Source organism: Diadema antillarum, unplaced genomic scaffold (genome assembly GCF_040938485.1).
Source record: "Diadema antillarum isolate AM-2024a unplaced genomic scaffold, OU_Dant_1.0 seq00000220_RagTag, whole genome shotgun sequence".
NCBI lineage: Eukaryota > Metazoa > Echinodermata > Echinoidea > Diadematoida > Diadematidae > Diadema > Diadema antillarum.
Window position 1 is genome coordinate 674,302 of NW_027271274.1, and position 12,208 is coordinate 686,509.

Consider the following 12,208-nt stretch of genomic DNA (forward strand, 5'->3'; position numbering starts at 1 on the left):
ATTTAGACACATAATGAGGAAGACTGATTAAAATGCCACAAATGTCATCCCTTCTCCAAAATACAATGGTCTTAATTTTGCACTCAGACTCAGATTTAGTAGCCATATCTACAATGTTTGTGTACGTTATGTGGATGAACATTGCATTAGCATAGACTTTTACGTGCATCTATTATGGAAGTGAATGTGAATCTCATACGGCAATGCTAACACCAGCACCAAACTTGAAATGACGAAAATGATAATCCCTCGAGGCTAGTGTTAACCAACTGGAAAGGAACGTGTAAATTGCTATAAACACAAACGGCGGAGCTCGGTTCAGCAGACGAGATTCAACACCGAGCTCAGCACCAGCAACTGCAAATGCGTCATAATTTTGCGGTCAACCTCCCAGCACTGACTGATTTTAAGTTCGGTTTTATCGCCAGTGCTAGTGCTGAGATAGCACTGGCACTAGTACGAGCACTGAACTTGAAATCACCCAATGTGACCCAAGATTTAAATTTGATTTTGAATAGAGAGAGATTGAGAGTAACACCTTGTGGCATTATTTAGTCCATTGAAGAACTGACTTGAAAGACCCAAAAATGGCTCGTGCTCTCACCAAGGAGGTGACTCTAAGGCCCCATTTCATAAAAGGTGTAAGGATAGCAACTCTTGCTGGAATGGCAACCCCTCATAGCAACAGCCAGTCAGGAAGCTGGATTCTTGTCATTACCATGACAACTGCCATTCCAGCAAGAGTTGCTATTATATCAACTTTTTATGCCTCCGCCACGAAGTGGTGCCGGAGGCATTATGTTTTCAGGTTGTCCGTCCGTCCGTACGTCCGTCCGCTTTCGTTTACGCGATAACTTGAGTAATATTTATTGGAATTTTACCAAACTTGGTCCAAGTATGAGGTATGATGGGGCAATTATTTGATTAGATCTTGGGTGAAATCGGCTAAAGGTCAAAGGTCAAGGTCAAATCATGAAATTGTATCCGTTTACGTGATAACTCAAGACTGGATGGAGCAAATTTCACCAAACTTTGTTGGAGGATGATGTATGATGGGACAATTACTTGATTAGTTTTTCCGTGAAATCGGACAGAGGTCAAAGGTCAAACATCAAGGTCAAATCCTAAAATTTATCTGTTTACGTGATAACTCAAAACTGGATGAAGCAGCTTTCACCAAACTTGGTCCAAGGATGATGTATGATGGGACAATTAGTTGAGTAGATTGTAGTGACATTGGCAAGAGGTCAAAGGTCAAAAGGTCAAGGTCAAATGCTACAAATGTTGCAATTTCCCCCATATCTATGCAATGCCCAAAGGTATTTTCTTGAAACTTGGTGTGAACATGTACTACTGGGTAAAGATTCTCCAGAGAGAGTTTCATGTCATAAGGTCAAAGGTCAAAAGGTCAAAGGTTAGGTGAAAATGTTGCAATATCACTTTTCTCGCAAATGGTTCAATGTATCTTTGTGGAACTTGGTACACACGCATGTACTGACTGGCAGGGATTATCTAGGGAATTTAGGGGTCATGGGTCAATATTCAGGGGTCAAAGGTCAAGGTCAACTCAAAATTTTACTATTTCCCTCATATACTAGTATATGCAATGCTTGCATTTATTAGTTTCAAGACTTAATACATGCATTACCTAATGGAGATTCTCTGGGAAATTTCCAGCCAGAAGGTCAAAGGTCAAAGGTTAAGGGTCAAAGGCCAGGTTTCAATGCCCCCCCCCCCCCAAAAAAAAAAAAAAATAAATAAATAAAATAAAATAAAATAAAATAAAAATAAAAAATCTGTTTTGTACCGTCATTACACTCTTTCTTCATACCTTGGAAATTAATCAATGCATAAACTTATAAAAGGTTTGTCAGAATTCAAGTAAAAATTCTCAATTCCCCAAATATGTGTACCTGCACTCTTAGAAAATTATAGCAAACCCAGTTCAAGACATTTCTGACAAACCTGTCATTTCAGTATTTTGCCAGTTATGTGAAACTGTCATGGATCACACATTGTGAAGACATTGTACTATACGCCTATTGGGAGAATTATGCATTATGGCGGAGGCATATTTCTAGTTTTTTAATGAAATGGGGCCCAAGAGACATCACAGAGGCATTTTCATGACCAGTGAGACTTGGATCACCACTAGGTTGCCACCTGGTCTCTAGGCCAATGAGATACCCACTTAAGGTGTACTCCTTGGCCACGCCCACAATGTGATTTGCTTCCACAAATGGGTTTCCATGACAACATAGCCTTGATGGTAGGCAGAGCTACTTATGTATCATTTTCTGTGACTTAGACTGATGAGCCCTACAAAGGTTCTAATTTTGCCTCTGATATTCAAAAAAAAAAAAAACACAACATACATTGTACTTACATGATAGTTATAATATGATTTAGGATTTAAGACTGGAAAAATCATTGTGTGAAAACTGGGCATAACAATACATATTTTGCGGGTTCTCTATGTTCATTGCATTTTTATATTGTTAGGTTATTTTATTTGAAAAAAAAAAGGAGGGTTACTGTGCATGCTTTTGCCTCTTTATATTTCATAGACAATCTATGTTTTGGAGTCGATTTTTGTTGTGTGACATTTCTAACATTTATCTAGCATCACTTCTAACTGCAGATTTTTATTTTGTTGTTTCTCATTTATTTATATATATTTTGTTTTTACTTGAAGTCTTTTTTTCTTAATGTTTACTGGGAGCTATTCCCGGCTGGGGATAACACAGGAAATTTTGAAAATTAGTCTCCAGCCGACACAGTGGGAAAAAAAAAATGGTTCACACATAATTGATCCAGCATGCTTGCAGGAGCGCCACTGAGAATCATTGGACGGTTTGTTTTCCCTTGAGGTGTGACTCAATGTGTCAACCATCTACACACAGGCCTCTGAGAGTGTCCAATCATGATAAGTTATTGTCATCATGTTATTTCATGTTTTTTTTTTTTCTTCTCATTGCATCTGCGGAAATGTAACTATAAACTAAGAAAAAAGGAGAAATAACCACAAAAACACAACTTTCGAATTGCAAGACATTATCAGAGAAATTTATTCATCCTTTTATGCGTCTGTATTACAGGCAGTTTCCATTATCAGACAGGGATAAAACCTACATGAATGCACAGCGGACCCATGGTACAAAAGTTCGTATTGTGTAACCTGTTCCATATAGGGACCATGTTTGCCATATACTGAGTATTAGACCAAAAGGGAAAGTGCAATATCTGGCAATCAGTGGCTTGTAGCTAACCTTCCCAAGAAAACTTCAAATTTCTTCCTATGAAGGATACATAAGGTTTAAAGATCAAATTTCAGTTTCACATAGTTTTTTGTTCACATTTTACATTCATTGTGTTTCTCAGAAAATAGAATTGCAGCATGTGCTACAGTCCCATTAATGAAAATAAGTGTTGGGTCAAGAAGGCGATAGTTAGGTCTCTATGCAGTTTATAAGTGAGGGTTATTGTAGATTATTTCTGTGTCAATATAGAGGTTTTAATATTCTAGTGTCACAATCATTTCAATAGCTTTAAGTTTGTCATTTATTCACTGTCACTTAAATGTGCTGACCTATAAAAGTCAGACTGGCTCAGATTTGAAAAAAAAAAAATAGTAAAATCAGTGAAAGTGGCCAGAGAATAGTGTCCTTGGATTTCTAGGACTCTTGTACATGTGGAATAGATGTTTGCTAAACTAGTTTATTGCTCACACTGAAGATTTTTTTTCTTTCAATTTTAAGTTTTAGTTTTATATGATGAGGTAAAGATTTCCAAATTTTGAGGTTTAGATGATTTGAAAGATGTTAATGCATTGCACATGAGAGGAGGAAATTTAGAACGGTCAGAGATTTGAGCGAGAGCATTGCCCTTTGATTCGTCTCATCGATTTCATACTTCAAAGAGAGGGCGTGAGAGAGCTACGCCCCCCTTCGCATTTTCTGTCCCCTGTTTCTGTTTTGCACACCAGGCGCGTCCAATTCACGCTTCACACGCTCTCCTGTGTGTGTGCAAACAGAACAGCTGCGAGTGATTGCTGAAGTGTCAGAGTGTTTGCAAACTAAAAGCGTCATTCCATATGGATCTGATCCAGGCTTGTATGTTTGACGTAAAATGATGCGAGCACGCAAAATATTCAAGGAACATTAACTGGTTAGGGAAAAAATAAAGTTGATATTAGAGATGATAGTATGTGAGGTCAGCGTATGAGTAAAACTTTAAGCAAATTTAGAGAAATAGTGGAAGACTGCTCTACAGCTCATTGACATCTTCTAATAACCATCATATTAGGACTGGGTTTACTAGGACTGGTTTCCACTTTTATATACATTTATACTTCTGCTTTTCATTTCATTTTAAGTTTGAAATGTCTCACCGTGACATACACTGTAAAGTAAAAAAAAAATAGATTTGTCATTACTGTTCAAAGAACACAGGACATGGATAGTGAGGGATAGATCTATATCAGGATAGCCAAGAGAATAATGTTCTTGTCTGTCTTAATAAGAGTTGAAAGGAGTATCATACAGATTATGTGACAGTCCATTAGCCCACCATCTCTCAGAAGTCACATTTCTGGTGTTTGGTGCTTATGTATTTTTTTTATTGTGATTTACTATTCATTGTTTGTGTTTCATGAGATATAATAGAATCATCTTCATTCCTTTTCATTTGAGCCCTGTTTTAATGATACAAAGTGGTTTATCATAGTCACAGAATCATTGACAAGCCTCTTAATTTCCTAAATACATAACTAATCTTTAAATGGGCAATCCCGTCCAGGAGAAAATATCGTATTGATCTAAAAAGGTATATTCTTTTTGTGTCTTTTGACTGATTTAAGCAGTTCCATTTAATCTTTCTCCTGTAGTGGATAAACAGCGAAATTCAAAGCTGCCAATTTGGTCATGACAAGAAGATTTTTTGAACAAAAAATAAAAGGTTAGATGATTTAATTAAGACGCAGATGAAATACCATGCCAACTTTTTTTTTTTCATATACTCATGTTGGAACATCCATTCCACACTTTATTCTTCTGGTTTGATCACGTTTTTAAAATGAGGTATTTCTATTGCTGCATTTGTGTTACCAAAATGAAATACTTTTCTAATTCAAATTTAGGAACTGATTTTCTTCAAGTCATCTAAAGTAAAAGTGCAGGACTACTCAGTATTTTTCTTTAAATGGGGTTTGTGTGAAATTCAGGGACTATTTTTTCTTCAAGATTGAGCGTTGTTTGGCAGGATGAAGGAAACAGAGCTAATGCAAACAGTGACAATGGCATCGTGATTAGTTTCGATCCAACCTAAACCACCCTTTGGTGTAAAAAAAGAGAGAATTCTGACAAATGATGCCGTGCGTGGGGGAAATGAATTCGTACAGGCCCTGTGCCGCAGAGCAGGGCACGACACGCGGGCAAAGTCGGCCAGACGCTGTCAGAGAGGGACGCAGAGCTGCGTGATGCAAATTGAAATCTCTCCCCGTCCCGTGACGTTTGCGCGCTCTTTGTCACATTTTGTTTGTTCCTTTGTCCCGCCTGATCTCTGTTCGTAATCAGCTTTTATTGACAACACGTGGAATTCATACATGAGGAAATAAGTGGGCCGACCTCTGCTTGGATTCCAGAAATGAGCTCAGGTTATGACTAAATATCTTTCCTTCCTCCTGAAAAAGAATAAGAAAGAAAACTTAGAATCCACATGAAAACAATCGAAAGGAAAAAAAGAACCACCCAAAGTGCTCAGTTTCTGTCTCTTTTAAAAGACTGTGTCTGACTCAGTTGTCATGTTTTCCAGCTGTTGGCTGTAGTGCAACAAGAAGCAGACTGGTAATAAAATGGTTCATACAACTTGTATAACTTTTGTGAGATAGATGCATTATACATTTCAATATGTGAAACACAGACCAGTGATTAATGGGGAAGTTTGATTTTTCCATTTTGGTGAAGCATATATACACATACGTATAAATATATAGATATATATATATTTTTTTTTTCTGTATAGATGGAGGAATAAAAACACAAGAATGAGGTGTGCGATTTTTGCGTAGAGGAAGACGACTTTGTCTTTTTGTACATCATATGAAAGGACCATATCAGCACAATTACCTTCCAAGGACAATTCCTTCCCTCCCCCCCCCCCCCCTTGGCTAAATACCCGTTGGTGATTGGGTTAGAGTAAAGATTAGGGGAAGGATTAGGGGAAGGGGAAGGCTCTTGGGTGATTCTTGATGTGGTAATTGTCGCAGAACCGAAAGGACGGTGTCAAGAATGATGCGAAATGGGTTTTATCTTTATTTTTAATGAAAAGGTACTTTTCATATGTCATAGGAGGAAGATTGATGACTGACTGTGGGAGAAGATTTCTAATTGACTATGGGATAGACAATACATGCATATTCATATCCAATTTGCAATGTTAGTTTATGGCTGTAATCTTTCTAATTGTCAAGTAATGACAAAATGCAATAAGTGCCTCCAAAGAGTTTTTGTGCAAGGCTGGCATGATGCCATTTCTTGGTGTCTGAATTATTATCCCCATGATTGAACTACAAATTGTAAGTCCTCTCAGTTATGCTGACATGAAAATGAAAAATATATTCCCTATTTTTCACAAAATTAAGTTGGTTTCTCATGAGAAGGGGTTTTCTGTACAATAGTTAGTCTATGACCAGAAACCATTTATGCTTCTACAGAACATGAAATATCCTACTTTGATGGTGGCAGATTTTGTTTGTTAAATCCCCAAACAATGTTTTCCAGTTTTATGGAATGTACAAGTCTACTGCAATGTGTAAAATGTGTACAGCATTGTCTTTAACCCGTTGAGGACAGGCCGATTTTGCTACAACACACATTTCCCATAGACACCTGCCCGAGTAAACTCGGGACTCGTCCTCAACAGGTTAAACTGCAGAGAGTATAGTGTTATTCATTTATATTTCCAGTGACTTTCCTGAATATACAGAGAATCAGTGAGTGATAAAATGAAGAAAACATTGTTCCTGCAACCACATTGGTAGTGATACTGAGACCGAGTCAGTTATAACTTTTACGCTTGTAGCCTGAATATTATGATAATCAAAGTGCACTAGATAAACCTGAAAAAGTGAAGTTGAGTGCATTCAAATTCTCATCAATGTCATCATATTGTCATCATTATCACTCAGGAATCTCGGGTGACAAGATTGAGATTGACCCCGTGGCCCAGCCCAGGACCACGCCTGCCAAGTTCTGGGGCAAGCAGAAGGCAGTCTCCATCGAGTCGGACAGGCTGGCGGCTTGCAGCGTGACCGACGAAAAACCCTCAGGTATGTGACTGGACGAAGCAGACGTCTCTCTCTCTCTCTCTCTCTCTCTCTCTCTGTCTTGCCCCCTTGGATGCGATCTATCCAGAATGTGTGTGTGCGACGTCGCAGAGCATTAAAGTGTGGCTTGCCAGCGAGTTGTTAAAGTTTCATTCGAATCATCTCTCATCTTCTTCATAGGAGGCCAAGAGAGGGGGCTCTTTACATTTTTGTCACAATTTTTAGAGTTTTTTTTTTTTTTCATGCCCCTCATAGTGCCCTAGTTAAGATTGGTTTGAGTGCAAAAAAAAAAAGAAAAAGAAAAAAAAAAGAGCTGTTGCTGTTATGTAGAATGAACTTACTCATGTATGACAAATGATAAATTAGAGCAGCAAATGAAGTGGACAGACAGATAGAAAGATATGGAAACAGATAAATGGAAAGACATCTAGATAGAGGGATAGACAGAAAGTTAGAAAGATGTAAAATGAAAGAGAGACTGCTGTGGATAAATAGACAGATGGATGCATGTAGATAGATGTATAGATTGATAGAAAATAGTGATAGATAGAATAAATGGATAGTATTAAATGAATAAGTATATACACGTAGGCATGATGTCTAGGTCGAAGGATAGACAGATAAACACAGATAGATCGTCCTGTGTGTTTGTGAAAATGGAGTTTAAGTGGACAGTTTGTATTTCTGGATTAGTGGCAAAATTTGTTTGCATGTCTACATGTATGTTTTTACTTAATGGTTGAATAAAATTGAATTGAAGTGAATGGAATGCAAATGAATTTAGTCTAAATACCCTGTATGAAAACTTTAGATTTCCATCTAGAATGACTTCAAGGTAATAGTTATCAAGAGCTGGAACTTTTCCTCAATATGTATTAATGTGGACAAAAAAACAAAAACAAAGGGAAAATGGATGAGAGAGGCCTGTTAGTATAACACTCTCATGTCTTATGAAAGATTACAGAAATCAAGAACTTGAAAATAATCACACTATATTTTTGGTGTCATTTCTGTGTTCTTTGCTGTGTGATATAATCAGAAGTTGCTGTAAAGCCAGTAACATTTGTGGAATGAAAGTTTTGGAAATTGGAGCTTATGGCCTTTTTCACGGCATAACATTTTTGTGAATTGCCACTAGCATTCATAGCATTGTGTAGACAAACACTTTTGTGTACATTTTACTTTCAGAATCTTGGCTCCTCGCAAAACTTGTGAAAGTTTTATGCATGCAAAAATTTCATATTTTACAGTAGTCTAGCCTATTAGTACTGTCATGTCTTATGTCTGAAAGAAATTACATAAAACCAAGGACTTGAAATATTACATTATGTTTTTGGTGTCATTTCTGTATGCTTTGCTGTTTGATGCAGTCAAGAGCCTCCTAGGAACTTTGATTGTATGTTCCATGCAGCATGTTTCACTTATTTCCGTTTGCATTCATGTATCGTTTCTGTAGGAAAATCGACATTCCGTCTCACCTTCAAGAGCCCCAACCACGAGTTCAAGAACTATGACTTTGAGACGGGCACCAACCTGACGAAGCAGATCGTCAATCGCATCAACCACATTCTAGACCTGCGAGCGAGTGCAGTGCGCAACGACTACACCATATGGCGAGATCGGCGGCAAAGTAGAAAGGCGCACGACAAATAACAGTATTACGATTTTTAATAGGATTGTAAGCTTTTATTCTAGATGCCAGTTTTAGAATGATTCTGTTGCTTTATATTCATACGAAAGCTGAGATACAAAAGATCCACCCACAAGAATTGTTACCTTCATGCTCCTTATGGAGCACAGGTAAAGGCATAATCATTGAAGATTACTTTACTGTCGTTGACACTTGGAGAGATTTTTAAAAGCAGAACCCGACTGCTCCTACCAGATGAGCCTGACACAAGAAGTGACATCCTCACCAATGAACGATCCAGCAATGCTACCTCTACCACCGGGTCTCGGGCAATTACCCCCTGGGCAATTACCCCGTACCCTTCCCCTGGCCTTGATCCTAATCCTAATCCTGAACCTAATCCTAACCCTAACCCAAACTCCTAACCCTAAACCTAACCCTAACCCTAACCCTAATCTTAACTCTAACTTACCACTAACTAGTGTTTAGCCGGGGGGTAACTGCCCTCTGGGGGTAATTGCCCGGATACGCTACCATTTGTAGTGGTAGAATGGTGAAAAACTTAGGAGCAGAACAGACCACTCCTTGTAGAAAGCTGTCACTCCAACACATACACACACAGACACACACACACACACACACATCAGTGTAGATGTGTATTGCTGGTTTTGTGAGTGTGTTTGCTTTTTTTTTTCCTGCCACCACAAGTCATATTAACATTATGAAATTGTTTTTATGAGTTATATGTACTGTACATACAGAAGAAGAAAAATTGCATTAGATTTTTGCCAAGACTCCTTTTTTCCTTGTCAGTATTGAGATGATTAACATCACAATTAACTTGGTAAGGATAGGAATGTTGAATGATAGTTTGTGGCAAGAAGTACGGAAATGAATAAAAGACTGGTTGCCTGAAATGGCAAGAGTTAAAGGTCAAGGTCAACAAAGGTTGGTGAAGTTAAAACTATTTGCCATAAATTCCTCTGGGTAGGTGTAATGACAATGTTAAGTGGTGTAATGAACAGGACAAAATTAATAGAGAACTACATGTATCTCCTTTGTAAAGGGAGAGTTAAAGGTCAAACATCGGTGAAGAAAAAGATGACTGAACTTAATCAAGACATGAGTGAAGTATCAGGTATATTAATTACGTGAGAAGCGGAGGCATCCCAGTCAACTGCGTGCTGCAGCCAAATGACTCTAATCGTGTGTTTGATTCTTGCGATAAATGGATGTACTTCAATGTTTCATTTGATGCCTAAAAAAAAGATTTAGTATATCAATTTAAGGCCTTGCTAACCCTTGCAGTGCTTTAGCACACACACTGGAGTGCATATTTAGCTGATTGCTAGAGGAATGTGGATACTAATTGTCAATGAATTGAGATAATTTTACCCCTCCTAATAAGTATTATGGCCGCCTTGTTGGCCAGAAGCACATTGCTACGCCCAAGTGGGCTTACTAATCTACAAATACGTCAAGTTTGGATGGATTACAGAGTGCTGATCAAATGGAAAATCTTGGCAAGTCAGGCTAAGTGCCCAAGTGCAGAAAGAGTTAAATGATAAGTACAGGTAGATATCCCGCTGTGGCTGTGTCTGTGTTAGATGCTGAACCAGTCTCTTTCCAACAGGATGTCTTTAGGAAAATGTTTGATGTGGAAGGTCATCGTCCGAAGCCACTGATTGATCTGCAGCATGCTTTGTCAGAATTCCTTAGCAATGTACACTCATTCCTGGGTGTAGGTACAGTGTAACTGCCAGACTCCAGGGGGCAAACGTGACAGGTGGTTGTTATGGACAGTTGGCCACTTCAGACAGGATGGTGGCCCGTTTGAGTTCATTGTACAATATCTTTCACAGGCATTACACGCATGCCTCCTGGTCTCATGGGAGTGCAAGAGAGCGTAAGATGCCACTTACTGTCATCTCTAAAAGATGCTTGCAAAAAGTGTTTCTTACTTGAAAAGATTCCTTAGGCAAAAGAAATTACTTCTCATAGGCAAAAGGAATTCACTTGCCTATGTTCCATTCATCTTCAACTTCTCTTGCAGTGTACCTCAAGTTACGATTAGGTTGGCCCTTGATGACAGAAGAGAGAGAGGGAGACAAGAAAGAAATGTCACTGGGAACTTTTGGCATGAAGTAATAAAGTGCCATGACAGACAGTTCTGCCACTGGAGTTTGTTGGTGCTATACACAGTGAAAGTACATGAAGGCGGCTGCTATACAGGAAGTCTGTACACATGATTTTTCCCCAGACATTTTGTAGTATGGCTGCATGATGCAAGTGACTGCTACAAGCAGGTGGCAACTAGGAAAGATCTGATGGTACAGCGGAGCTGTGGTTGTTATTCACCAGTGGTTTAATATCTCTTGGATATTCTGAGATAGGCCTTTGGGTTAAGTAAAATGTTTTATTGGAATATTTTCTTTATGTTCTATCACATTTTTTTTTCTTTGTTTGAAAACAAAATGGCAGATTGATATTTCAGTGAGGAAGTGGGAATCATCACACAAGAGAGTTTAAGAGAGGATGCTAGTAAGTTCCAGTGGGATGAAAGTCAAGGTGTAGTTCATTAGCAACCACAGACAACAAATCATGGACAAAAGCATTTGATTATTATTGCCGTAATGGAGCAAATAAGATGATAAAAAAGGGAATTTTTCCAAGCTGTGTGTTTGTAAAGATGTCAACATAAAATTCAAAAAAATGGTTGATAATATATATAGGACTGTGTCCCATATAAAGTGCTGGAGGTATTCCCATGCATTGAAGCTGACCTATCATAGTAGATGTCGTGCAGGTCTCAGTCCAACATTTTTCATAATCCATTCAGTGCATAGAATCCATGCAATGCATAGAATCTGTTCAGTGTAAGGAATCAATTCTTTGCATAGAATGCTTTCAATGCAAGGAAGCGATTCAATGTGAGGAACCAATCAATACATAGAGTACATTCAGTGAAAGTAATCCATTCTATGTGTAGAATATAATACTTTCAATGGGATGAACCTATTCAATATGAGGAATCCATTCAATGCATCAAGTACATTCAATGAAAGTAATCCATTCTATGTATAGAATACTTTCAATGCAAGGAACCAATTCTCCCTATCGCATATAGCTCTCCGAATCTTAATGTGTGTGGCGCTCTAATTTTTTTACCTTAATTCTTGGGGAAAGAAACTTCCGGTTATGAACCCGCAGTGTGTAAATGTAGGCTTTTATGCACATTGAACGCCGAAGTACTA

The 12,208-nt window shown here is 38.2% G+C and overlaps 1 protein-coding gene across 1 annotated transcript in view; it reads left to right on the plus strand.

Annotated features, from left to right (window-relative positions):
* The window catches only part of LOC139729149 (target of rapamycin complex 2 subunit MAPKAP1-like), a 73,361-nt gene extending 64,384 nt beyond the window's left edge, over positions 1 to 8,977 (plus strand). Inside the window, exons 10-11 of the mRNA XM_071640078.1 lie at positions 7,187 to 7,327; positions 8,781 to 8,977. Of these exons, the coding sequence (XP_071496179.1) occupies positions 7,187 to 7,327; positions 8,781 to 8,977 (338 nt within the window). The remainder of the gene's footprint in view (positions 1 to 7,186; positions 7,328 to 8,780) is intronic.
* Positions 8,978 to 12,208: the final 3,231 nt, after the last annotated feature.